This window comes from Natator depressus, chromosome 4 (assembly GCF_965152275.1).
Source record: "Natator depressus isolate rNatDep1 chromosome 4, rNatDep2.hap1, whole genome shotgun sequence".
NCBI classification, from domain to species: domain Eukaryota; kingdom Metazoa; phylum Chordata; order Testudines; family Cheloniidae; genus Natator; species Natator depressus.
In genome coordinates, this window is record NC_134237.1 from 110187038 (window position 1) to 110215037 (window position 28000).

Consider the following 28000-nt stretch of genomic DNA (forward strand, 5'->3'; position numbering starts at 1 on the left):
TATTTAAATACACTGACACACCGCACATTAGAAAAGCTGTCCCTCTTACTGACACACACTCCAAGAAAAAGTTTTTCTTTAAACAATCCCTCCCCTAAAACTGGGATCAAATTGAGAGTACCATTAACTATAGTATTACACAACCAAGGAAGTTACCCAAATCAAAAACAGTCATGTTAATTTCAGCTTTATTGAAGACACAAGATAAAAATCAATGCAAGCACAATGAAAAAAGCAAAACCACTATTAGGGAGACAAATTTTTATGCCAAGCTTTTTGAGAGGAATTATAAACAACTGCAGGAAATTGTTTAATTTCCGTTAATTATGTTCAATAAATTGGCATCTCATATAGACATTGGCAAGATAATCCATCTCCCTGACAACTTAGGAAGGTTCCTTACAGCTTATTTTCTGGTTCATTATCTAGTTTAAGCTACCTCTAGCAATGGAGTCTCCCAATACCTAATAAAACACTACCACGGATTAGCTGATTAAACAGATGGTAACAGTACCTCTAGCTTCTCCCAGTATGTTGTTCTGACAAAATTTCTGTCAATAAACACTATCCAGACCTATTCTTCCATGTATGGTATATCCAAAACACAGAAGAAGGGCCATGATTCCAGATTAATGGTTTTATACTGTTTAGACAAAAGAACTTGCTAAAGCAACTAAAAAGGTAGATTTATTGTTTGTGACCATTACACAGATCACTACTACTTATACATCTGAACACAAATCCAGATGTTTACAATGATCTTTTTTCAGTATTAAATGTCTAAAAATAGTTCAAACAGAACTTCTCACCTTCAACAGCATAAAATGGGAAGAGGGAACCTCAACTATGGGATATTCTTACTCAGTAAGAACCGTTTATAAAATGCATTTGTCTTTCATCATTATATCTTTTTAGATTATGGGAAGTATTCCTGGATTGCAGATCTACTTCCACATTTGGCATTTTATCAGTGTACACATGCCATAGGCCATTAACTCGTTTTAAAATAAATTTTAAGATTAACTGAAGTAGACAGGTGGGGTGGAAGATTACAGAATTAGTATTTTACTAGACACTTTGCTGGTCTTGGCTCAAGCGTGTAGCAAACTCTACTAATGTTCGCGTGGGTCGTCCTGCCATGCCTTTTCGAAGATAAGGAACCTCATCTTTATTTGACATCACACCAGCAATATCTAAATGAGCCCAGTTAGCTGCAGTCACAAATTCTTTCAGGAAGGCAGCAGCTGTGCATGCACCTCCAGCTCTGTTGAGGGAGGAGGGAGAAGAGAAAGAAAAAAAAAAGTGGATTTTTAAAAACTCTAAATCAACTCTTTTTAACAACTCTAAATCAACAATAAAATGCACACTGAACGGTTAGCTACTCTCCAGCAACTGGGGTTCTTCAATATGTTCAGTGTGGATCCACTGAAGGTGTGCATGCACCTCATGATTGGAAGCTTCTGCATAGCCGTGTCTGTCAGAGCTGTAGATGCACCCTGTGCCGTCTAATGCTTCCACACAAGGGCATAAAGGGTGAAGCTGCTGGAACTCTCCCTCAGTTCTCTCAATTAAAAGCTGAGAACTTCAAAAAGTGGGGACTGAGGGCAGGGCAGATCCACAACATCTCAAAAGAACCACAGGGTAAGAAACCATTCTTCCTTCAAGTATGCATCAGTGTGGATCCCACTGTCGGTAAGTGGCAAGCAGTATCACCTCAGGATGGTGGAAATGAAGAGTCTCAGCTTCAAATAATGACAGAAGCACTGTTCTGCTGAACTTGGCATCAGACCTGGCTGCCATGTTAAGGACATAATGTTTAACACAAGTCAGTGGGTTGCTCAACATCGCTCTGTTGTAGATCTCAGATACTAGCATGCTTCTCAACCAAGCTGACAACACTGCCTGTGCCCTGGTGTAGAGTGTGTCTTGGTGTTTGTAGGGAGAAGCTTGCCAGTTATCTGATGGCAGGTGGAAATACATTGCTTTTGTCCAAAATGTCACAAAGGCCCACAAAGAGGTGGAGATGATCTAGAGTATGTTGCTTTTCTCCTTGTGTTGAGTGTGGTTTCAGGAACAAGACTGGTGGATTGATTGATTTAGGTGAAATTCTGAGACCACTTCAGAGATGAATTTGGGGCGCTGTCTCAGCATCACTGTGTCCCTGTGAAAGAAGGTGTAAGGAGGTCTAGCTCTGAGAGCTTGGAGCCCATTAGCCCTCTCTTCTGAGGTAACAGCCACCTGAGGGTAAGATGATATACCAAGCAATCAGACAGCAGCTCAAAAGGATGCTCCATGAGCTTCCGGAGAATAATGTTGAGATTCTGTGCAGAAGCTGGCTGACAGGTGGGTGAGTATGCAGGAGGTCTTTGAGAAAACTGATGGAGAGTTGTGGCTGCCCTTTACACATTTAGACAAGGTGCATGCATGGCCCCCCAGTATTCAAAAGACTATGATTTTGTGACATGATGCACGTGAACCTCTACGTGGGATCCACACTAACACACACTTGAAGAACACAGTAATACTCAATGTTTGGTAGAATTACAGAGCCATGCGCCTGTTTAAACATAATATTACCCCTCCCCCACACATGTAAAGTGATAGTACTGACGTTCTGTTCCCCAGCTTCCAGATATGCTGGTTACATCATTTTAAGATGGTAGAGCTTCTTTTCTTTGGTGAAGCTGGCCCACTCTCAGTCCTCTTTGCAGAGAAACATGCCCCTAGGGCAAACTCTCCATGCTTCATGGTGTGCAAGGACTGGACTGTTAAATACTCTTGGGCAGGACACAGAGTGGGGGTGGGGAGGTTCATTGTGTGCTCGCCCCCTGAACAAGAGTCGTTGTCACCATCTGGTCCTAAATGGACAAATAAAGATTTGGCTCTATATTTTAGCAATTTTTAAAAGTAAAAATACTGAAATCCCAGCTCCTGTTTTAAAATCTAACTGTACTAGTGACTGTTAGCGCAAGTTCAAAGTATTCCAATAACTATGGAAATGCTGGCTATTTCTAAAGCAACAACGTGATGATAAATAGGTGTATCAGTCAAGAAAGGGTTGCTGCATTTCAGTTAAGTAATGTACCTGCTATATTTTCCAACATTACTGAGGTCTGCAAGTGGACAATCGGTAACTTGTTTTGTGTAATGTTCAAAGAGAGGCATTCTCCAAACACGGTCCCCTGTCAAAATACTGGCCTGCAGAAGAAACAACTGTTATACCTGGGGCAAAATTGATGTGGTATTTTTTGTTTAGATTGACTCTGCAAGTACTGTAATGTATACTGCAATCGCAGCTTTGGGTGGACTGGGTCGTTATCAAACCACTTTGAAATTAGGAACACAAGATAACTTCAGGCATCTGAAAAAAATATGCTAAAACAATAAAAGATGAAACTCAATTTTAGATGCTTTAAATTTTGCCCTCCATGATTATGACGAAAAAGAGCCAATTTTCTGCAAGACATTTTTCTGCTGGTAATGCAGATTTTTCATAAATCACTTCCTCTGGAGAATTCCCTCAGGAATTTCAGTTTGACCATATATTAGGCATTTTAAAGAATTTAATGAATGACACATAATCAAGACCAATTCACCTTTTAACACAAGTTACTGGCAACCAGTAGATCTAGAGCTTATAATTAAGCAATAAATCATAGGAGGGTGTGTATCCTTGAGACACAGGTGCATGCCACTAGTGCACTGTAAGCTACCCAAGAAGTGTATCAATGGGCCTGCAATTCATACACACATACAACTTATGCTTCTCAATTAAATGCAATATTAACCCCCCCCCCTGCAAAAAACCCCACTACATTTTAAAATTTAATACAATATCTATCATCTGACTTATATAAGAGACCTTCAGGAACATATATACCTAACATTTAAAGAAAAAAAAAGTCCACCGTATGGCCTACCTCATAAAGGTGAGTCCAAAGCCAAGATGAATTGGTAAAAACTCCAGTCGCAGCAGATCCTAATGCTACATCCATGGCACCTATAAAATACCACCCTGTAAATTATACCTCTTGCTCTTGGAGATGGAGCAGAACATTTCTTTTGCATTCTACCTTCCAATTGTATTTTTTAAGATGATTTCCTGTCCTCCTTATCCCCAATTCCTACCTTGGACACTTGGAGTCCTGGTACTCTTGCATTTATTTGGAAAAGTATTATTGAAAACCTGCTCCTTTGTTAATTAGTAATAGGCCCAATTGTGCCCTCTGGTCTGCCCAGATGGAGACAGATGTCATCCCTCTCACATGGAAGGGAAGGGGCAGACATCTCCACAACAGCATCCCCCGTTGCCCAGGACCCGGCGGAAGGCTGTCTGGATGGAAGGGAGCAGGCTGACACACACTATGTCCCCTGTACCATGATCATCAGGCAAGAATGGAAGCGCAATCCAGGTCTTTTTGGCAATACAAATTCCCCTTTCAGGAGGCTAAACCCTAATAGTACAGATAGAATGCAAGTGAAAAAAGGCAAGCTCCCAAAATACCATGGTAGATGGCCCTAATCTCCTATAGATCCCTAGGCACAAGAAGTCATCTAACACCCATTCCATAGTTCACACAACAATCTGAGAGGAAATTTGCATACTTTCTTCCCTTTATAACTGGCCTGCCATGGATTTCACCACAGAAAGGGGCAGTCTGGCCAATACCCTTAATATGGACTTTTTATCCAGCCAGTTATAGAAGTTCCTTGTCCTTCAGCTCTGTAGTTACCATTTTGGGCACATTAAAGGCACACTGTCAGGTAACTGAAGGCCAAAATAATATTTTCTTATAGAAAACCTACAATAGAAATATTTTTATAAATTTGTAATGGCGTGGCACTCACCTCTCATGAGCACCCCGTTCTGGTAGGGTGTGTCTGCAATCTTTAAATAGTCCTGGCCCTGGTATTGGGCCATACCCCCAGGGCTTCCTCCATGGAGGCAATGGTTTCACCTTCTTGGTCTACTTTGGCCCCAGCTCTTCAGCTGGGCCACTAAGTAGTTCAGTTCCCCTTCTCACTGTCTGATTGTAAGCCAGCTCCCCAGTGGCCTATAGGGGTAGAGGGGGACCCAGGCCTGCCCACTAATCTGGGTACCAGGCCAGGGATCCTAAGAACAACAGCCATGTGTTGCAGTGTCCCTTTAACTATACTGCTTTCAGTTACATGGACCATTTCCCCTAGGTCCCAGCCTTTGTCAAAGCTTCACCCTTACCTCAGGGCTCATCTAAGTTCAGGCCCAGCAATCAGCCAGGAGCTCTCTTCAGTCCCCTAGTCGCTGCCAGCACTGAGCTGTCCGTGGTGCTGCAGTTCCCTTTGGCCAGCCAGGAGCACCAGCTGCACTCCTACAGCTCCTGCAAGGAGCTGACTATCTCTGGCTCTGCAGCTTCTTTTATATAGCCCTCTGGACCCTGACTGGCTGCTCCCTGCAGCCTCTCTGATTAGTTGATTACCCTGCAGTAACTCTAGGCTGCTTGGAGGACTTCTCTACTGCTCCTTTCCTGGGATCAGTGTGGCAGGACCCTGAGGCCTCCAGTGGGCGGTGGGGGTCTTGGCCTAGTCCACCCCATCACAGAATTCTTACAAGTATTCAGTGAAACAGGTTTACTTGTTTGGTGTTTGAAATTCCCTTGCAGTGTTTGTAATCTAAACTTTTCAGCTTAAAAACCCACGAAAACTGAAGCTTGCATCACTGTCTAAAACAGAGTGAATAGAAGTCAACACGCCGATCCAGTTAAAGCGGAAAAACCCTATCAAGATATTGACCCATGTACAAGGTAAAGGGCTTACACATTAGTATAACTGGTGCCACAGAGCTGCTTCTTGATGCTGACCCTTCTTGGGACACTCAGGGTATGTCTACACTGCAGACAGACACCCATGACTGCCCTGTGCCAACTCACTCAGGCTCATGGAGCTCAGGCTGCACAGCTATTTAACAGTGGTGTAGACATTTGGGCCAGGGCTCTAGGATCCTGCGAGGTGGAAAGATCTCAGAGCTATCTCAGGCTGCAGCCCAAGCTCAAATGTCTACACCGCAATTAAACAGCCCAAGCCCTGTGAGCTTGAGCAAGCTGGCACAGGGCAGTCACGGGTTTCTAACTGCAGTGTAGACATACCCTGAGTGCCCAGGTAATAATGAGGAGGCCTATTTTAACAACAGAGCATACCAAAACTGAAAGCTCTGCAGGAAACCTGCACAGACCAAAAGCATGCAGCGCTTTGGCTCCTCTTCATCCCCCTGACACCTAGATACCCCAGACAGAATCATTACTATCATGGTGGTGGCCATTACCTTCTCCTCCTCTGGGCTGTCAAGTACCTCAAGGGGAAGTTACTTTGTATAAGCCAGTAATCCTTGAACCAGCTTCCTCTGTGGCTGCAGAAGCTGGCATATACATGAGTATATATCGGGGTGGGCAAACTTTTTGGCTCGAGGGCCACTCCTGGGTGGGGAAATTGGATGCAGGGCCATGAATGTAGGGCTGGGGCAGGAGGTTGGGGTGCGAGGAGGAGTGCGGTGCAGGAAGGGGCTCAGGGCAAGGGGCTGGGGTGCAGGAGTGGTGCGGGGTGCAGGAGAGGGCTCAGGGCAGGGGTGCAGGAGGGGAGCGGGGTGTGGCAGGGTGCTCAGGGCAGAGGGTTGGGGGCTCAGGGCAGGGGGTTGGGGTGCAGGAGCGGAGTGCGGGAGGGGGCTCAGGGCATGGGGGGTCTTAAGGCAGGGTGTTAGGAGGCTCAGGGCAGGAGGTTGGGGTGCGGGCTGCAGGAGGGGTGCTGCTTACCTCCAGCAGCTCCAGGGTGGCAGCGGCGCGCAGCGGGGCTAAGGCAGGCTCCCTGCCTGCCCTGGCCCCACGCCATTCCTGGAAGTGGCCAGTATGTCCAGCAGTGGCTCCTGGGGATGGGGCGGGGCAGGTAGCTCTGCTGCGCGCTGCCGTCAACTGTGGGTACCACCCCCGAAGTTCCCATTGGCCACGGTTCCTGGCCAATGGGAGCTGCAGGGGCCTGGTGCCTGCAGGCCAGGGCAGCACACAGAGCCCTCTGCCCCCTGCCCTCCCAGGGGCCGCAGGGACGTGATGCTGGCCGCTTCTGGGAGTGGCGCGGGCCCAGGGCAGGTAGGGAGCCTGCCTTAGACCTGCTGCGCCACGGGGCTGGAAATCCCACGAGCCGGACTGAAAGCCCCGACAGACTGAATCCGGTCCATGGGCTGTAGTTTGCCCTCCCCTGATATATATTAGCACAAGTGATTAAATAAATGTAATTTAAGGCATTATTAGACATATGCATAAATAATTCTTTGGTTTCCACAGATGCATTTTAACCCAATTAAATACTGTTTGTAAACTACAGATTTCCTTTTTTTATGACAACTGCTTTACTGTGATGTATGTGAACAGAAAAGTTAAAAATATTAAAAATAAAATGTAAAAATAAAACTACAACATAATTTATGCATAAACAAGGAGGAAAAAATACACAAAATTCTCATTTGTTAATGAAACTCCTAAGAAATGTGTTTAAGGAGTTAGTTTCTCATAATGAAAAACTGTTTTGCAACATGAAGCAGGAAAAGAAAGTTAGTTACCTGTTAATGTCGCAGCATTCACAATGGCCCTTGCATTAAAATTGTGCGCATAACAGAGAGCATCAGCTAATAGCAACCTTCCTTCTGCATCTGTGTTATCAACCTGTAGATACAAGAGAGGGGGGGAAAAAGTCATCTACTCACAAGTTCCCCTTTACTTGATTTGCTTCTTAAAAATTCTTTTTAAAGAGACCATCTGGGTTTTTGGCTATCAGGCTGAAAGTGATCCCTGTATTACAGCTTGTGTAATAACTGCAAGAAGTTGAAATTTACTTTCTAATATAAATACAAAACAAAACCAAAAAATATTTTGATGATCAATTATTTTTCAAAGTGATCTTAGGTAAGTGAACTAGAACAGGACACTAAAATCAACCCAAAATGGAGTTGTCAAGCATTCAGAAAAAGCTTATTTTTAATGTAAATCAGGGAACCTCACAGCATTGCCGCCAGGCCTCCCAGGCCAGGGCTCTTAGGTGTCAGCAGCATAGAGCAGGGCAGGAGGGTACAGCAGAAGATTGGTTGCTGTCCCCTGCAAAGCCCATGGAAATCCAATGGCTATTATCTAGCACAGGGTGGGCAAACTACGGCCCATAAGCTGGATCCGGCCCACCAGCTGTTTTAAGCCGACCCTCGAGCTCCCGCTGGGGAGCAGGGTCTTGAGCTTGTTCTGCTCTGGCCCTCCAGCCAGCAAGCAGGGTTGGGAGCCACTCCACGCAGCTCCCGGAAGCAGCGTCATGGCCCCGCTCCGGCTCCTATGTATAGGGGCAGCCAAGGGGCTCCACTCTGCACACTGCCCCTGCCCCAAGCGCCACCTCCACAGTTCCCATTGGCTGGGAACTGCAACCAACGGGAGCTGCAGAGGCGGCGCCTGCGGACAGGGCAGTGCGCAGAGCCTCCTGGCCACGGCTCCATGTAGGAGCTGGAGTGGGGACATGGCCGCTGCTTCCGGGAGCCACTTGAGGGAAGTGCCACCTGGAGCCTGCACTCCTGAGCCTCTCCCCGCGCCCCAAACCCCTGCCCCAGCCCTGATCCCCCTCCCGCCCTCCAAACCCCTCAGTCCCAGTCTGGAGCACCCTCCTGCACCCCTAACCCCTCATCCCCAGCCCCACCCCAGAACCTGCACCCCCAGCCAGAGCCCTCACCCCCGCCCCCCACTTGCCCGCCCCAGTCCACAGCCCCCTCCTGCATCCTGAACCCCTCATATCTGGCCCCACCCTGGAGCCTGCCCCCCTACCAGAGCCCTCACCCCCTCCCACACCCCAACCCCGATTTTGTGAGTATTCATGGCCCGCCATACAATTTCTATTCCCAGATGTGGCCCTCGGGCTAAAAAGTTTGCCCACCCGATCTAGCAGCTGCAGGGTAACCTAGTCAGTGGAAACACAGATCCTACTGGAACTATATTGCCAGGAGGGAAAGGAAACTGTAGGGTAGCACAGAGGCAGGAGGCATCCCTGTAAATGGCTCTGACATCTGTAGATTCAGAGATCCATTTCCTTTGGTTCCTGAGGGCTCCTCCCTCCAAAAATCCCTGCCCTCTGCAGCCCCTACTGTTTGAGGGGTTGCATTAGAGTGAACTCTGCCTGGTAACCCTTGTGGTGCTTTCCTGAGCCTCTGGTTCTTTCCAATGGGTTTCTTTATGGCAGGGGGTTATGAGGCCCCTCAGAAGCACAATGGTTTAGAACCCGATAGTCATGCATATAGCTTGGTGAAGCCTCAAGGAAAGGAAAGGTTCCCAATGTCAAACTCATGAATGGGGTAACAGAATTACACAGAAATTCTGGAAGGCGAAATATTGATTTGTCCATTAATTCCTACAGGGAAACAACAGTCTATAGCATTAGGGCATGTGTTAAGATTTAACCAAATGGGGAATGGTTATGTATTTCAGATTAAACACAAAATATGTACTTTAGGCCCTGATTCTGCAAGCTGCTTTGCACAGTCCTGGTGTTATGGGATGCTCACCCCACCCAAGGCCTGGAGGGGTTAAGGTAGCTTGGCAGGCTAATTAACTGCCCAGACTACACCTGAAGAAGGAGACACGGAATAGGCCAGTAACTGGAAATGGGCTCAGCTAGACAGGAACAGGAAGTAGTCTACAGTCACTCCCTGGGAAGAAGAAGCTTGGGCTGGCAAACCCAGAGAGAGGGAGAAGCCAGAAAAACAGCAGCAAGGGATAGGACCGCACAGATGTTGGCTACTTGTTATAGGGTCCCTGGGCTGGAACCCAGTGTAGAGGGTGGGCCTGGTTTTCCCTACCAGCCACTGGGAAGTGACACAGGGTGTTGGAGATGCCAGCCTGACAGCTGGTCTGGAAGGCCTTTGAATTCCCCAGAAGGGGAGGACCTTAGTGACCTGGCCAGAGGGCCAAGCCATGAACAGGAAGCAGCAGCTCTGGGAGTGAGAAAAGCCGCAGGGTGAAAGAGCCGATGGGTAGAGACACCGCCAAAGAAGGGCAGTGCCTGACAAGAGCTACCCGCAGAGCCACCAGGCAGAGTCATCATGTGCGGTGAGTGGCCCTCGCGACACCCAGGTTCTGCATATGTGGAGCGGTTTGTAGGGTCAACGCCTTGGTTATGTCAGCAGAAGAGTAATGCTCTCATGTTTTACAAAAGAGGTGCCTGGAAGAGGGCTTTGAAAATGTACCAAAAGCAACTACCATTTTGCACACCATGTTTGAAGACTATCTTTAACTCTGGCTTTATAAGCACTATAACAGCCTCCTGTATGGATACAGCAGGTTCTGGAAAATGTAAGTGACTGAGCTTTTTAGCTTTCCCTAGTCATTTATAATATTTTTGCAAATACAAACCCCCAACCCCCCCCACCAACACTGAAAGAATGCTCTGTTAGCAATTTTAGTTACATGTATTTCTCATACTGTGTAAATTCACTAGTTTTTAACAATAGTCTTTGTGCGCTTATTATAACAGAAGTTGAAACGGTAAAACTTGATTGATTAGTAGGTTTGCAATGAATGTGTCTAAAACCAAATTTAAACACACAAATACCTGGATTGTTTTTCCATTCTTGGCCCTAACAACATCTCCAGGCTTGCTTGCCCTACTGCTGGGCATGTTTTCACAGAGAGGTGCCAAACCTGAGAGGGAAAAGAAAGAAATACTGCAGTGTACCATGGGTTTCTAAATTCAGCAGTTACAGAAAAGCTACTTAAAAGACAAGTTTTTACACTAAAAATCACTTGTAACAGAAGGATAGCATTCTTGTCTGGAATTTACATACAATTTCTAGATTGGCACCTGAAATTTCCTGAAGAATGACATGTTCCAAATTTCCCTATTAGTGACATTTCTGAATTACACAATTAAGTCTGTACATTTATCTTTAACATGCTGCATTCATAGAAGCATAGACTATCGGGGTTGGAAGGGACCTCAGGAGGTCATCTAGTCCAACCTCCTGCTCAAAGCCGGACCAAGCCCCAATTTTTGCCCCAGATCCCTAAATGGCCCCCCTCAAGGATTGAACTCACAACCCTGGGTTTAGCAGACCAGTGCTCAAACCACTGAGCTATCCCTCCACTCACCTATGCTATTTTTACATCATGTGTTATACCTGATTCTGACCTCGCTTGATGTAAATCAGGCACATTGTCTCGAAAAAGAGTTGCGAGCTTCTCATCTCAACGGTGAGGCTCCCAGTCAATAAGTTACTCCTTACAACATGTGGACCTATATGCATATTTCATATGCTTATAAAGGGCTGTTTATTTCTGGAATTCTAAAGCTCTCTGGGGAATTTCAAGAGCTTCTCATTCCAAACAAACATTTTACAATGTCTAAAGAAAGAGATCCAGGGGAACCACTATACAGGACTGACATAAGGGCAGCTGGGGAAGATGGTAAAGAGCCCAAGTCAGTGCTCTGGTTCCAACTGTGGCTATAGTGATAAGGAACATGGTAGTCCACCAGTCATACACAAGGAGAAGCCCATGATCATGTGTTCTGGACAGAGCACACTAAAGAGCATAATGCTGGGCTGATGAAGTAGTTTTCAGAACTAACAAACATCTTTAATTCCCATAAAATTGGGGTTTCTCAAACTCGTTAGTTGTATCAGCCTCCTCCTGGACATCCACTTTTGCTATTGTGTGAATCAACTCATTTATTCACAGCTGCACAACATCCTGTGGCAACTACAACCAGTGCTTATATGGAAAATTATTAAAAAGTGAGTTAGCTAATCACATCTCCATCCTTAAGAGTGGCTCCTATTTCCTTTTTTCCTGTTCTGCACCAATGGCTAAAATAGAAATTAAAATAGCTTTGCCCTAATATAACATTTTAAAGCATATTTTCCCCTCTCCCCTGCAACTTACCAATTATATTAAGAGGTAGATTTAGTGTTGCTGCTGTCACAATAGCTGAACACACTGTTGCTGCTCCTCCCATATCTGCTCTCATTGCATCCATACCTGAAGAAGGCTTAAGTGAAATGCCACCACTGGGGATGCACAGATCAAGAATAGACATTAACAGAAAATCTCATTCAGCACATAGAAGCCTCACACCACATGCTTTAAAATAACTATTTTGTCCATCTGTATGTTTATGACAATAATATCAATAGTTCGTTATTTTTTAATTTTCTAGTATTCTAAAAAGCAATATATCTTGTTTTAGTAAAAGCTATCGCCTCATCAATTTAATCTGACACAATAAAACATCTCCCGGATAATCTGCAACATACTAAAAATGTAACCAGGCAAAACACACAATTACATTTAGGAAAACAAAGTTAAATCAAAAGGATTTAACAGAGGGAAAGTGGTATCCCTAGTAAATCAGTTTAAAGTGCAGTAGATGAATAAATTAGTCAGTAGTTAGGTCTTCCAGGTGAGAGAGTGGAGAGGAAATTTTGTAGGAAGAAAAAAAAAAAAACCAACCTATTTTCACTCTGCCAAAACACGCTACAGAAACAAAGCAGATGCTTCGATGACTGTAGACTAAAAAGCTTATACCTCATTTACAACTGTAACAAGGCCAAAAAAAACAAAATAAAAAACAAAAACAAACCCACAAGTCTGCTCTACATCTGCTGTTGGCCCACTGAGGCTCCATCTCCCCTTTAGAAGCAACAAGGTACCGCAGAACCTCAGAGCTACGAATGCCTCGGGAATGGAGGTTGTTTGGAACTCTGAACAAAACGTTACGATTGTTCTTCCAAAAGTTCACAATTGAACATTGACTTAATACAGCTTTGAAACTTTACCATGGAGAAGAAAAAATGCTGCTTTTAAACATCTTAATTTAAATGGAACAAGCACAGAAACAGTTTCCTTACCTTGTCTTTTTTTTTTTCTTTTTCCCTTCAACTTTCCCTTTATTTTTAGGTAGTTTACATTTAACACAGTACTGTACTGTATTTGATTTATTTTTTTTTTTGGTCTCTGCTGCTGCCTGATTGCGTACTTCTGGTTTCAAATCAGGTGTGTGGTTGACCAGTCAGTTCGTAACTCTGCTGCTCTGAGTTTGTAATGCCAATTCTGCTTTATGCAGACGCTCAACCCTGCTGTGTTCCCAGGGAGAGTGGTAGTCTACCACATATGGCAAGTTCATGGGAATGATACGAAAGATACACTGAGCATGATAAAAGCATCTCCTTGTATATCATAATATTAGAGGGTCACTGGCAAGAATTCATCTGTGCCTGGCTGCGATCAGCAGCTCAGAGAATAAATGTTAACTAATTTCTGACATTGTAATCTCTATCTCCCTGGCAGAGTTCCAAAACTAGTCCATCTGAGCTAAAGGACCCTACCTTCCCTCCTGCCCACCACCAGGGTCACTGACGAGAAAGGGAAGGGTAAAAAGCAGGGGCCTCTTCACTTGGATCAGGAGACCCCTTTGTCTCTCCAGAACGATGGGGGTTGGCTGAGGCCCTCACACTAGCAGTCAGGATGGGAGAATCCCAACTCACCCACTTACTCTGATGTATAGTAAAACATATATAAAAACAAAATTACTATTGATATTGGGTCTCATCAGTTTCTCTCCACTTGCCCAGCCCCATGCATGGGGGTTGCAGTAGCTTCCTTGGCCTCCATGGGGAGATAGATGGTTAAAAGATGGGCACTACGCTGCACAGGAGGTGCAGAGCTCATGTAAGCAAGCACTCCTTTTCCCTCCTGAACAGCTGCACACACACTAGGCCACAGGAATGTTTGGTTTTCATTTTGCTCTTGCACTGGAGGCTAAATTTTCCTCTGGAGCGGTTGGACCACAGCACAGCAAGTGTATCTGACCTTCTGAAGTAACATTTGGATTTTCTGATTGGAATATGCTTCTCAAAGTTACTTTAAAGGTGAGATGCACATCTTTTTGTAAACAAATTTTTAAAAACTTCTCATTAAAATTTCAGACCAAGACAACAACATTGACAAATGCAAAGCCTTGAAATTACTATTAAATACATTTTAGAACAAGAGCATTTAAAATCCATTCCTTTCTCATTCTCCTGACAAACCATAAGTTGAGGATGTTTCATTTCCCTTGAAACAGTTGATAAAGCCAAGCACTCATAGTAGTGGCCAACTCGTACAACTGAAACACAGGATCCCTATCTCTGAGCTTGGCAGAGAAGTGAAAAAGGGACAGGTTTTCAAACATCCTGTTTAAAATGCATTTATGTGCAATATTTAGGTCTCCATATATTCTGCTATGGGTTTGAGATCTTCAGCGAATTATTAAAGTTTTGCACAACCTGTAAAATTTTATGCTGTTGTGTTTTTAATATAATTTTACATATCAATTACTAATTCTCATTTCATGAATTTCCCCTGAAATGCTATTTGTAAGCATCACTAAACAGAAGCGGGCATAATGGATTATTTCCTCCATGAATAAAATAAAAGAAACTGCCAAACTCTTCTTGGTATTTTCCCAAATTTTGTTAAAGTAAGATGTTCTGATTGGAGAATGTTTTCTTCTAGTCATTTGCAACAGAATATCGAATTGTAAATAGTAAGCGGGGTTGTTAATGGTTCAGGTTTCAAATATGGTTGATTTTTCAATGGAAATACCAAGAGGTCTATTACTAAATTTTATTGGATAATCTCTTTAATTTGTTGGCATACTTTCTCCTAATTTCTCCCTCCCCTCTGCAATTTTAGGGCCTATTTTACAAACAATAGATTGGTAAAGTGTTAGCTAATCTGCCTGTTTTGGGAGAAAAAGAGTGAGTGGCACAACGACAAATATTTTTGTAGTACCCACTTTTTTATAGGCACCTCAATTCCTCCACAATTGGATTATAGTTTTTGTTTCAGTCATAAAAATATTAGCAAACATACCTATCAAAGGTAACTCCTTTCCCAACAAACACTAACGGAGAGTCGCTTGCATTAGCACTGCCTGAATAGTGAATCTCCAAGAAGACTGGAGGCTCATCTGAACCCTTAGCTACACTCAAGAATGCTCCCATCTGTTGTTGTTCTATCCATGCTTTTGACCTATAATAAAAAAAGATTTTAATTAGAGCCATTACAAAAGACTAGAAAAAATATATACAAAAGATCATAACTCTTAAGAGTTTTAAACACATCTGTAAGCAATTTTATTTACCTGACAGATTGCCAAGTAAAATCACTGTTTTTTATCCACTATTACTTCTTTGTTAAATAGAAAAAACACTTTCTCAGAGTTATTTTGTTTTCCTTTTTAAACTATTGTTTTCTGGTTTTCCACATTACAAATACCATGCCTTCCCTTCTCACCCTCTTGGCTGGAGGTGTGTGCTAAAATCTTTGGAGGACCTGAACAGTAATGTGACATGAGACTGCATCCACAAAGCAGCAGGGCACAGCCTGGTTCTACAGTATCAAAGAAACTGCTACAGTTATGGGCAAATTCATAGAAACAGGTAATGAGAGTTTGCTTACCACCTCCAAAAGATAAGCAACTAAAACCAGGAAGAAGGGATGTATATTAACTGGGAAGTAATACGAAAAGATTGTCAGGCTTCCTCTTCCATAGTTTTTTAGAAGGCTTGTCATGTTACAAAAGTAGTTAACATTTTCGTCTTGTTTCTTTATTTTTGTCCCACCAGACTATTCTCTGCCTACTGTAGTGACTGGAAGTCCTGCTCTTGATACTGAGAATAACTTGCTATTTCTGGGAACCAACAAAGCTTTTATTTATTTTAAAGTTTACAGACTGTTATACAAATACTTTCCTTGCATTTGTCATCGTGAATGGCAAAAGGGTAAAAATGAGCAAACTCCAGGAACATTTTACATGCTGCATCTTAATCAATTACAACTTACAGAGAAGGAATGATTTAAATTGAACTTACCTTATATGGACCTTCACATTGCTATTGACACTTCTGAGTTTCTGTTCAATAACTTCAGCAAATTTCATCGGTGTTATATAATTAGCAGGGGCCTCCATCAAGTAGCGAGCCAGGTTTTGACCCTCAGCAAACATGACACCTTTCTGCCAGGCTTCCTTGCCATCACTAAACAAACACCACATAATTATAATTGAACCCTTGCAAAAATAAGATTGTCAGTATTCAATTGTCTATATTTTGAAAAGAAAGCTGCCCCACGAAGGGGAGGTGAGAAGGAATGTTACATTAGCTCTATTATTATAGGAACATGGGAACTGCCGTACTGGGTGAGACCTGAAGTCCACCTAACCTAGTTCAGTACCTGTCTATGGCAATGATCAGCACTAGATTTTCAGAGGAAGGTGCAAGAACCCTGCAGTATAAGATATGGGATACTCTCTGCACCCACATTAGGTCTCATAATAGTTAGAGATTGGCTTAAGCCATGAAGCATGAGGTTCAATATCCCTTCCAAAATGTGTGTTCACAGTAACAACAACTCTGGACATTCTTATTCTCCACATACCTGTCCAATCCATTTTTGAATCTTGCTAAAATTATGATTATGAGTTGATGAAGGTGGAGCTTGGATAGTGGGATCCCCACTTCAAAGCATAGTTCTGGTCACTGAACTGTCAACAGTCACAGTAAGGTGTTCATAGAGGGATATCCCTAAATCCTACATATGCTGTGCTATCTAGGCGCTCACAACACTACTATGAAGAATGGAAGTACTATTTCCCCATTTTACAGATGGGAACCTGAGACACCCAGAAAATAAATGATTGGCTCAGAGTTGAACAGGGGAAGTCTGTGGCAGAGCTGGAATTGAACCTAACTCTTCTTAATCCCACTCCAGTGCCTTAGCCACAAAGCCAATGTCTTGAGAAGTTAGTTGTTTCATAAAGACCAATAATCCTGAGTGACTCTCAAGGTATCTGTTGCCCTGGGAAATGGATGAGTGTGACACTGAGGCGTATCAGTATAGGATTAGGTTGAGAGATTTTCCAAGACTACTACTTAGCAGGGTGCAGCTTCCCTCTTTCAAGGAAGGAACTGTCCTAGTGCATATCTGGGATTCATTCCCTAGGAGCAGGGAAGATGTGGGAGGCTGGTAGGGGAGGGGATATAAAAGAAGCCATTGAATTATTCTGAGGAAGTGCTATATTACTGAGAGAAGTTCTGTTGTTATTGGTCTCATCTCCCAAGGAGAGGTCAATGCCATTCAGAATCCAAAAGGAGTGTGTGTGTCATTTTTCTTGTTGCATACTAAATACATTGCCTATCACAGTGTATCTAGTGATTTATGTAAGACATGCTGGGGTTCAAGAGCTTATCAGAACTCAAAAAAGAATCAGACATTTCTGAACAACAAAATAAACAGAGGAGATATAAATCCATGCACTTCAGGGCACATACCAACCTCTAACTGACAAAGGTTAGGAAGTGTCTTCCCCTGTGGATCCAGTATTGTAATTGTTCATTAGGTTTCTTGCAACTTCTTCTGACATACCTGGTACTGGTCACTGCTAGAGACAAGGTATCAAGTGGAACTCTGGTGCGATCTGCTACAGCATTTCTCATGTCTTAGAAGAGTTTGTTCATTGAGTGAGAGAACGAACTCCTGCACTTCTGAGTTTTTGGTATCATTAAAAGGACTGTACACATCATAAAACAGATAGAGTGGTTTTTCCCCTTCTTTCTTAATCCCAGACCCTTTTCTGCTTCAGGGAAGCACTTGTGAGAGGAAAAACAAACAAACATGACACACTATTAATGGTAATTAGACATGCAAAGCAAATGCTGTAAAGATGTCTTTGCTGCTAAAATATTTTATGCAACACCAACTAAAAGAGAGGTGGGGGAAAAGGGAGTGATACATACTCTAGGTATCCAAATGTTTCACAAATAAAACTTTAGTTTGTCATCACCTTCCATGTAGCTGAGCAGTAACTACAGGTTTCTTTTTTCGCTTAAGTTCATTATATTCATATAGCCCAAGAACAGCTCCTTCTGCAGCAGACTGAGCATCTCCACAGGGGTCTACTTCAACACAAGGTACCTCCAGGTCCTGAACTTGTCTGCATCCAACTGGAAAATACAATACATCAATACGTGAATACTGACTGCAGCAGCAAAATGGATTCCGGAGGTAATTAATATAACTTTTCAAGGAAAGAACCCAGTTCTATTGACACCTGGTAGATTCTGGCATAAATCAGCTGAAAAAAATTTTCAATAGAGCAAAGCCTATAGCAGCAATTTTTAAAAAGCAGAGTATTGGTGTTCGTCGTGCAACTGTGAACTTTGAATATAAGACTTATCAAGTAAGCAATTCAGCAAGGGTTGAAAGAGAAAACCAAAGTTCTTAAAACTACACAACTTTAAAGTATTTCAGGTGACCAAAGCCTGTAGCCATCGGAAATTAAGTTGTTGTCATAAATATAAAGGGAAGGGTAAACCCCTTTAAAATCCCTCCTGGCCAGAGGAAAAACTCCTCTCACCTGTAAAGGGTTAAGAAGCTAAAGGTAACCTCGCTAGCACCTGACCAAAATGACCAATGAGGAGACAAGATACTTTCAAAAGCTGGGAGGAGGGAGAGAAACAAACAAAGGTTTTGTGTGTCTGTCTTTATGCTGGCTTTGCTGGGGACAGAACAGGAATGGAGTCTTAGAACTTTTAGTAAGTAATCTAGCTAGGTATGTGTTAGATTATGATTTCTTTAAATGGCTGAGAAAAGAATTGTGCTGAATAGAATAACTATTTCTGTCTGTGTATCTTTTTTGTAACTTAAGGTTTTGCCTAGAGGGGTTCTCTATGTTTTGAATCTAATTACCCTGTAAGGTATCTACCATCCTGATTTTACAGAGGTGATTTCTTTACTTCTATTTACTTCTATTTTTATTAAAAGTCTTCTTGTAAGAAAACTGAATGCTTTTTCATTGTTCTCAGATCCAAGGGTTTGGGTCTGTGGTCACCTATGCAAATCGGTGAGGCTTTTTATCCAACATTTCCCAGGAAAGGGGGCGGGGGGTGCAAGTGTTGGGAGGATTGTTCATTGTTCTTAAGATCCAAGGGTCTGGGTCTGTAGTCACCTAGGCAAATTGGTGAGGCTTTTTACCAAACCTTGTCCAGGAAGTGGGGTGCAAGGTTTTGGGAAGTATTTGGGAGGAAAGACGTTTTCAAACAGCTCTTCCCCAGTAACCAGTATTTGTTTGGTGGTGGTAGCGGCCAATCCAAGGACAAAGGGTGGAATATTTTGTACCTTGGGGAAGTTTTGATCTAAGTTGGTAAAGATAAGCTTAGGAGGTTTTTCATGCAGGTCCCCACATCTGTACCCTAGCGTTCAGAGTGGGGAAGGAACCTTGACAATTGTAATACAGTGTGTTGCTAGTATAGCTTAAGTAGCAATTAGTTTTTTAAAGTCACAACAGCCTTTTGATTCAAAAGGCACATCTACGTGCAGCAGAAAATATGAACGTATTCCATAGCCACCACATTTGTTTAAGAGGGACTCCCATATAGCACCCCTGCCTGGAAGCACCCTACTGCTGCAGGTTGTGGCATGACAGGCACACCTGCCTGAGTTTCCCTCTTTCAGTATCCCCAGTAACTCCACAACAACTCTACTACCCCCTCTTGGTGCTGGTTTATTACAGCAGCAAAACATACATAGTCCAAAACACAGGTGTTGGATCATATTAAAGAAGTTCTGTATTAAAATCACAAATGAGTTTGATTCCACATAGTTTAAATTCCAGGGTATTACTAATTAAGAGGTCTCTTGGTTTTTGGTACGGTTTCTCTCCCTCTATGTGTTAAACTTGGAAGCTGCTAATTGTGTTAGTACATTCTAAGACAGAGTTTGTTCTCAAAGCAATTCTTTGTAAGAACTACTCACACAGAGAGAGACTCAAAGCAATACTCTGTAACAAGAGAAACAGCACCCAGAGACTCCCCGTCCTTTTGTTGTATTCATCTCGCTTTGTTAACAATTGTGATAGAGGATGTATGTGGATGGATGCTTGGTGTGGATAACAACAATGATCAGGGAGGTGCCAGCCTAAGAATCCAGTGTCCATCAGCTGAAGAAGGCGTCAAGTGGAAATAACCAGAAGACCCCGGAGGGTAGACTGGAAAACACCCAACAGCCTTAAGAATGGGAGAACCAAAGAACAAGATAACATCTGGCAGCACAGAGCCATCAGGAACGTGCCATCTGCTGATTGATTCAGCAACAGCATGATGAAGCAATTCCCATAGACTGGCATAGGAAGAATTCCTATAAAAATGGACTCTAGAAAGTGAGAACTTTGGGGTCTGATTCTGCAAACCAACTTCCAGGAGCATCAGATGAGCATCTGACAAGGCCCTGCTCCCTCCTCATGTCCAGGCCAGTGGCTTGGCATGAGCAATTCTAAGGCTGGCAACTATAATAACAACCTTGCGCGTGCGGAGGGAGAGGGGGAGAGAGAGAGAATAAATATGAAATTGAATGGAATGTTATAGCTATAACTAACTGCTTACTATGATTCTTTCTGTATTCACAATAAATGTGGCATTTTGCCTTTTCCCCTTTAATAAGATCCTGCTGGTTTTTATTTTATTGGTATAACACAGGCCCCAAAACCCAAGCCTGTTTCTCACCCAAGTGTAGTCATTAAGATCACCTGTGGTCTTATTCCATGACATCCTACCTACCACACGCTGGCATCTTCATCCATACCCAGACTCTGTCAGTCTACTCCAGCCTTATACCAGAACAGCCACCTCAGCCCTTTCAAGTGGAGTGCAACCCTGATCTTCCCAGCAGGAACCCCTGCCAGCCTCTCTGCTCAGGAACATCCTTGCCAGGGGAGCATCCTTCACTCTTCCTGGCCCTCTCATGAGTCCTCTGGGACCAGCTCTCCAGCCCTGTAGATGTCGGTGGGTAAGCCCCTCCATTGCTTGCCTGCCTTTAGCTCTCTTTGGCCCTTGGCTCTGGGTTACAGCCAGCAAGTAACTCTCCCTGCTGCTGCTCCTCCGGCTTCTGCCCTTTCCAGCCCTCACTCTCTGGCTTGCTGACATCAGTCAGCAAACCTGTCTTTCTTTTCTTTTGCCTTCAGCTTTCTCCCAGGTCCCAAACATACAATTTTTGGCAACTCTCACCTACCCCTGACTCCCACATAGGCAGCTCTGATTCACCAGGTCTCTCCAACTCACTGAATCTCTTCCTGTCTGGGTCTCCCTGGTCTTTTACAGCCCCCAGGTGCTCTCCTCACTTAATTGGCCAACCAGGAGCACCTGTTCTGGCACAGGGGTGCTGGACCTACTTCATTTACTGGGGCCAACCACCCTGTGACAAGGACCAAGGTTAAAAGCGATATCCCTCTCAATTAAAATGCTAGAAAGCAAGGCTATACCAAATTATGAGACACCACATAAACATGCCCAGGGCTCACACAGCATGATTTCACTGATTGCAAGAGACAGACTTCACAAATTCACAAGGAACTTTCTTCAGCCCCCAACTGGTGGGGGGGGAGGGCAAATATAGTGCCAATCTATAAAAAGGGAAATAAGGGCAACCTGGGGAATTATAGATCAGTTGGCTTCAGTGTTCCCTCTTAGTTTTCCAACCCATCTGTGGAATGAATTTTGTTACGTGCACCAATATGGAGGTGGTGTATGACACATCACCTTCATATCGGTGCACATAACGAAATTCATGTGGTAGGGGTGGGGCCAAGGGACTCGGAGTATGGGAGGGGGCTCAGGACTGGGGCAGAGGGTTGGGGGCAGGGGTGTGAGGGCTCCAGCTGGTGGTGCAGGCTCTGGGGTGGGGACGAGGGATACGGAGTGTTGGATGGGGCTCATGACTACGGCAGAGGGTTGGGGGCTGGGTTGTGAGGGCTCTGGCTGGGGGTGCGGGCTCTGGTGTGGGATGAGGGGTTTGTGGTGCAGGAGGGTGCTCCGGGGTTACAGCAGGGAGAGAGGACCCTCCCCAGCTCTCTCCCCGTAACAGCACCTGGGCTGGGGAGGAGAGATGCCTCTTCCCACCATAGCAGCTCCAGGGCTGGGGCCACAGGATAGGTGCCCCTCCCCCAGCCCCCACAGGTCTGGCCGGGGGCTGGGTTCAGGGAGGGCCACCCCATGACAGGTCTGGTCTGGGCTGCCCTGGCCATGGCTGGGTCCGGGCTAGGTTGGGGCTGGGGCGCCCCTCTCCCAGCAGGTCCCTAGGTGGGTTCCCTGAGCACCTGCACAGCACTAAATAGGCTGCTGCATAGCCACGCGGCCTCACAGGTTCCTGGGAATTTAGGTCAGCTTAACTTCAGGACCCAGAAAGATAATGGAGCAAATAATCAAGCAATCAATTTGCAAACATCTAGAAGATAATAAGGTGATAAGTAAGAGTCACTGTGGATTTGTCAAGAACAAATTGTGTCAAACCAACCTAATATCCTTCTCTGACATGGTAACAAGCCTTGTGGATAGGGAGAAACGGTAGATGTGGTTTATCTTGAATTTAGTAAGGCTTTTGATACTGTCTCACATGAACTTCTCATAAACAAATTAGGGAAATACAACCTAGATGGAGCTACTATAAAGTGGGTGCGTAACTGGTTGGAAAACCATTCCCAGAGAGTAGTTATCAGTGGTTCACATTCAAGCTGAAAGGACATATCAAGTGGAGTCCTGCAGGAATAAGTTCTGGATCTGGTTCTGTTCAATATCTTCATCATGATTTAGATAATAGCATAGAGTGCACTTATAAAGTTTGTGTATGATACCAAGCTGGGAGGGGATGCAAGTGCTTTGAAGGATAGGATTAAAATTCAAAAATGATTTGGACAAACTGGAGAAATGGTCTGATGAAAACAGGATGAAATTCAATAAGGACAAATGAAAAGTCCTCCACATAGGAAGGAACCATCAGTTACATGCATACAAAATGGGAAATGACTGCCTAGGAAGGAGTACTGCGGAAAGGAATCTATGGGTCATAGTGGATCACAAGCTAAATATGAGTCAACCGTGTAACACTGTTGCAAAAAAAGCAAATATTTTGTGATTTATTAGCAGAAGTGTTGTAAGCAAGACACAAGAAGTAATTCTTCCACTCTACTCCACACTCACTAGGCCTCAACTGGAATATTGTGTCCAGTTCTGGGTGCCACATTTCAGGAAAGATGTGGACAAATTGGAGAAAGTCTAGAGAAGAGCAACAAAAATGATTAAAGGTCTAGAAAACATGACTTATGAGGAAAGTTTGAAAAAATTGGGTTTGTTTAGTCTGGAGAAGAGAAGACAGAAGGGGGCCATGATAACAAGTTTCAAGTACATAAAAGGTATTAACAAGGAGGAGGGAGAAAAATTGTTCTCCTTAACCTCTGAGGAAAGGACAAGAAGCAATAAGCTTAAATTGCATCAAGGGCGGTTTAGGTTAGACATTCTGAAAAATTGTCAGGGTAGTTAAGCGTGGGAATAAATTTTCCTAGGGAGGTTGTGGAATCTCCATTACAGGAGATTTTTAAGAGAAGGTTAGACAAACACCTGTCAGGGATGGGTTAGCTAATACTTAGTCCTGCCATGAATAAATGGGACTGGACTAGATGACCTCCCTTTCAGTCCTACGATTCTATGATGAGGAAACACATAATAAAGCATGTTATATTGTCAAGGATATCAAAGTTTTAATTACCACCTAAGCAACAGCAGGAAACATTTAAGGTTGTCATATGTGCACAGGTTAGGGGCACATGGTTATAATCTCGTCAATTTCACTGATCCTCACATGGTGAAGTGAAAGTGACAAGGGTCTTTTCAATTTCATGCTACTTGGGAAAGCTATGAGAAGCAGATACTGGAGTTGTTTGTTTGCAGACTTTGGAAGGTTCTCCACAACCATAAAGCTATAGTTTGGGAGTTGGAGAGAGGGGAGGGTTGGTTTTTTTTTTTAAATTGTGGAAAATACATATTCTGCAAAAAATTAAAGGCCTCGGCCCTTTTCTCACCAGGGAACCCTTCCCACTTTTCAGCGGTGAGTGAATTTTCCAAGCCATGCATTAGGTCTTATGCTTTAAAACAAAATGTGTTATGGCATGTTTGATTTAAGCTCATGTGCTTCACCAAAAATGGAATGTATCACATTACAGTAGGGCTTTAATAGATCAAATACTTGCAACAGGAACAAATATTAAATGAAAATAAGTTAACCTGCAACGGCTGTCCGAATGTTTTCTTTGTCCTCATTCCAGTTTTCCTGATCATTTACTCCAGCAGCCTTCTTACCCAAGCCGACAACTACAATGCTTGGAAAATCCTGTGCAAAACCAACACACAAGTGGATTTAATTTCTTCACTCTGATAACCATGATGTAAGGTTAATATCAGTTATAAAGAGTATTCTTTTTAAATGAAGGCAAACATAACCTGAAGATGTATCCATTATCGTTAGTACGTCATTACGATAGCGATCTCCTCTCTACCTGTCAGTAATCTTGCATAAGCAGATGGACAAATTCACGGTTATCTAATTGTTAATATTTATGTGTATTGTTGTGGTGCCTAGAGGACCCAGTGTCCCATTGTGCTAAGCCTTGTACCCACACACTGAGAAGTTGGTGTCTGCCCCAAAAAGCAATCTAAGTAATAGGACTGTTCTTATTGGTTAGGGCTTTATGTTCAGTATAACATGATGAGGTCTGTGCACTTTTCAGCCTGTCCCCACCTATTAGTCTACACAGCATGGCAGGATGCCTCCATCCTGAGCAAAGGTATTTACTTTTGTGGCTGCTCCACAATTCAAGGGCAGCAGGCCACTGGCTAAGTGATTCTCTACACACATACCCCTACCTTTTGAGCACTACAGAGAGCAAGGAGAAAAAGTCTCAAAAGGGCAATCTGTCCTTTCCCACCTTACCACTGCTGAGAGCTCTTTCTAGTGCTGCTATGCACTGAAAAAATATTTAAAATGTGATGTGTCTCCATCCACAAAGATATAGAGGTGGACGGATCCCCACTCTTCCTGAGCAGGATGAAGTTAGGAGAACTTGAGGTCTCCTCACACTTCTATTACAAAAACTATGCTCTTTCAGTTTATAACAACAACAAGGAGTCCGGTGGCACCTTAAAGACTAACAGATTTATTTGGAGACAGGTTTCAGCCTGGTAGCAGTGTTAGTCTGTATCAGTAAAACGAACGAGGAGTACTTGTGGTGCCTTAGAGACTAACAAATTTATTTGAGCATAAGCTTTCGAGGGTAACAAACCACTTCTTCAGATGCAACTGAAGAAGTGGTTTTTTACCCACAAAAGCTTATATCCAAATAAAGCTGTTAGTCTTTAAGGTGCCACCGGACTCCTCACTGTTTTTGTGGATACAGACTAACATGGATACCCCTCTGATACAGTTTATAATAATCATTTTTAAAACTGCTGCACCACACAACATCCAGCTCACAAGAGACTGCAGCTAGTATAAGCTTTCCAGCCCAGCTAGAGCCAACAGTGATTTGAACGGTCTTCTTTTTATCACGTTTTCATTCTCTTGGGAGAGAATTGTGTAGGGTCCAATTCTGCAGCCTTTTCATGCAAGGAATCCCTACTTACTTTAATGGCAGTTCCACATGCTACAGAATTGGGATTTTGGGACCTGATCTAATCTCCAGTAAAATCCATGGGAGTCTTTCCACTGACTCTGTCAGTTGGATTGGGCCCTTGTAGAGGAACTTAGATAGAGAAGGCAAAAATCACTAAAAGTATTTCTTTGAAATCTTAGAAAAACCACAGTATAGCAACACATTAAATTCAAACACCATAGTATTTAATGACAAAGTATAACATTCTGCTGTAATAATATGCTGCGCCCAGAATGAGCTTATAATAAGGAATAATGCCAAGACTCAAATTCAAGCCACCCACTAGTCATTATACTCATAAAAATTCAAGTTTCATACCTGATGCAAGCCATGAAATAGGCGTGTTTTGCCTTTCTTCAAAGGAGGCCCAGATCTAGAACACAAAAAAGTGCCATGAGCTCTTTTAAAACAGAGATCCTGATTTTTGTGGTAATAATTTTATTCTCCAGTCATGCAATATCACTCAACTCCATACAGGAACATTGGATTCAAAGGAAAAAACATATCACCAACAGAATCATCACCACCACCACTTCCTGCAGCCCTGGTTTTTCATTAGAGGTCCCCTTATCTGATTACTTACTTAATTCTATTTAGCAAGAGAGATATGAATGTCAATGCATGAGGTGGTATGGCTGCAAACTAGAACAATGAATAAAGATGTATTTTCTGTGTTTACACTATCTTAAAAAATATAAGAAACTGATCTAAACACTTACATGGACAATAGCTCTGTCAGCTTTCCAGATACAAGTCTATCAAAACTCTCTCCAGCATTAGTAAATTGAGAAACCGCCTCTTCTTTTTCTTTTGCATAGACTCCTAAGACGAGGCCCTTTTAAAAAAAACAAAAAATACACTAATGCAAGATACTCTTTTCTAAACAATATATATTGAGATTTGATAAATGTTTCTGAACATAACCATAATACTGTATGAAATAGGTTTAGTGAACTCAGTTTATTAAATAATCGAGAGTCTAAAGTCCAGATTAGATAAATCAGGATACAAGCCAAGACCAAAAGTAACATTCTTTAAACAGGAGAAAGAAAGAGATAGAATATGAATAATTCCATGCTTCAGATCAAGGTGCTGCTTTTTAAAGGTATTTAGGTAAGTAGGGATACAGGCGCTTTATAAAAATCACACTAAGCACCTACCTGAATTTTGACACCATCAATACCTTTAAAAATCTGGCTCACCATGTACAAAAAGAAAAGGAGTACTTGTGGCACCTTAGAGACTAACCAATTTATTTGAGCATAAGCTTTCGTGAGCGACAGCTCACTTCATCGGATGATACTGTAGCTCACGAAAGCTTATGCTCAAATAAATTGGTTAGTCTCTAAGGTGCCACAAGTACTCCTTTTCTTTTTGCGAATACAGACTAACACGGCTGCTACTCTGAAACCTATGTATAAAAATGACGTTTCCAGACACTGATTTAAAATACAGGCTATTTTGCTTGTTAATTAACATTATCTCTGAACAGGCACATCCTGAAAAAAGGAAAAAGCTGCACTGTTTGCGACCGAGTCAGGGTCAAGGACATTATCAGGTGCATTAAGAAGGAAACAAAACCACCAAGCAAGAGGAAATCAGGTGCAGGAGACCTCTGCATTGGCAGCCGGTCGAAGATCAGCTGTCAACAGAGACCCTTACAAATAGTTCCAGAACGTCAAGGAGCGCCCCAAGTTGCTGACTCTGGCCCCAGCCCCACGAAGCCAGAGGTTTAACTCTGAGCACGACAGCCCTCGCAAGGGCTTCCACGCAACGGCTCCTGACTGCGCACATGATGGGGGCGTGTGAGTGCGGGGCAGCAGCTGAACCAGCGAATGAAGAGGGCCGGGAAAAACCGGAGGGGGGATGATGACACTTAACCGGCAGCCTGGCCAGTCTTCACAGACAAGGGCGCCTGTCGGAGGACAGCCCAGCTACCGCCTCCCCACCCCTGCGGCGTCCGCCCTGCCGCTGGCATTTCCACCCTCGGGACACAGACACACGTGGCCGGGCCAGCGCCTGCCTGCAGCTCGTCGCTCCCCTCCTCGCTCGGCCCCCAGCCCCCACGTGCTGGCGGCCCCGCACCCTTTACCTTGCGCCCCGCGCTGCTGCTGGAGCCCCGTGGGGAGGAAGAAGGCCCCCGGCCGGGACAGCAGCAGGAGAAAGGGGTAGCCCGGCTGAGGCTGCCGTGAACGAGCCTCCTCAGCGGCGGCAGCAGCATGACCCAGCCCGGCGGCGGCAGCGCGCGTCCCCGGCCGCTGCAGGGAGGCAGGGAAGCAGCGAGCGTGTCCCGCCCCTCTGACCTCGGCGCACGCCGCGTGCTTCGGGGGCTGGGCCTCGGCCTGGGGCTGCCCAGGAGCAAGGGGAGTTCCAGGGAGGCGGCGGGGGCCGGGCAGGGCCCGGCGAGCGCCTGGCTCATGCGGGAAGCCGGGAGTGGCTT

General features: G+C 44.0%; 1 protein-coding gene across 1 annotated transcript; it reads right to left on the bottom strand.

Annotated features, from left to right (window-relative positions):
- Positions 1 to 280: 280 nt before the first annotated feature.
- LAP3 (leucine aminopeptidase 3) lies at positions 281 to 27994 on the bottom strand. The gene is made up of 13 exons (XM_074951631.1): positions 27653 to 27994; positions 26280 to 26395; positions 25879 to 25933; positions 24137 to 24242; positions 17872 to 18031; positions 15902 to 16066; positions 14901 to 15059; positions 11928 to 12052; positions 10600 to 10688; positions 7583 to 7685; positions 3921 to 4000; positions 3086 to 3198; positions 281 to 1264 (listed from the first exon to the last, which is right to left on the bottom strand). Exons 1-13 carry the CDS (start codon positions 27977 to 27979, stop codon positions 1069 to 1071), a joined length of 1794 nt encoding a protein of 597 aa, XP_074807732.1. The 5' UTR covers positions 27980 to 27994; the 3' UTR covers positions 281 to 1068.
- Between the last annotated feature and the right edge of the window lie 6 nt (positions 27995 to 28000).

Bases quoted from the DNA above. Each gene is read 5' to 3' on its own strand.
- LAP3 (XM_074951631.1), bottom strand. From the start codon at position 27,979: ATGAGCCAGGCGCTCGCCGGGCCCTGCCCGGCCCCCGCCGCCTCCCTG. The intron at 26,396-27,652 runs GTAAAGGGTGCG...TTTTTTTAAAAG, and splicing joins GCAGCAGCGCGGGGCGCAAG to GGCCTCGTCTTAGGAGTCTA. The intron at 7,686-10,599 runs GTATTTGTGTGT...TTGTATCTACAG, and splicing joins AGAATGGAAAAACAATCCAG to GTTGATAACACAGATGCAGA.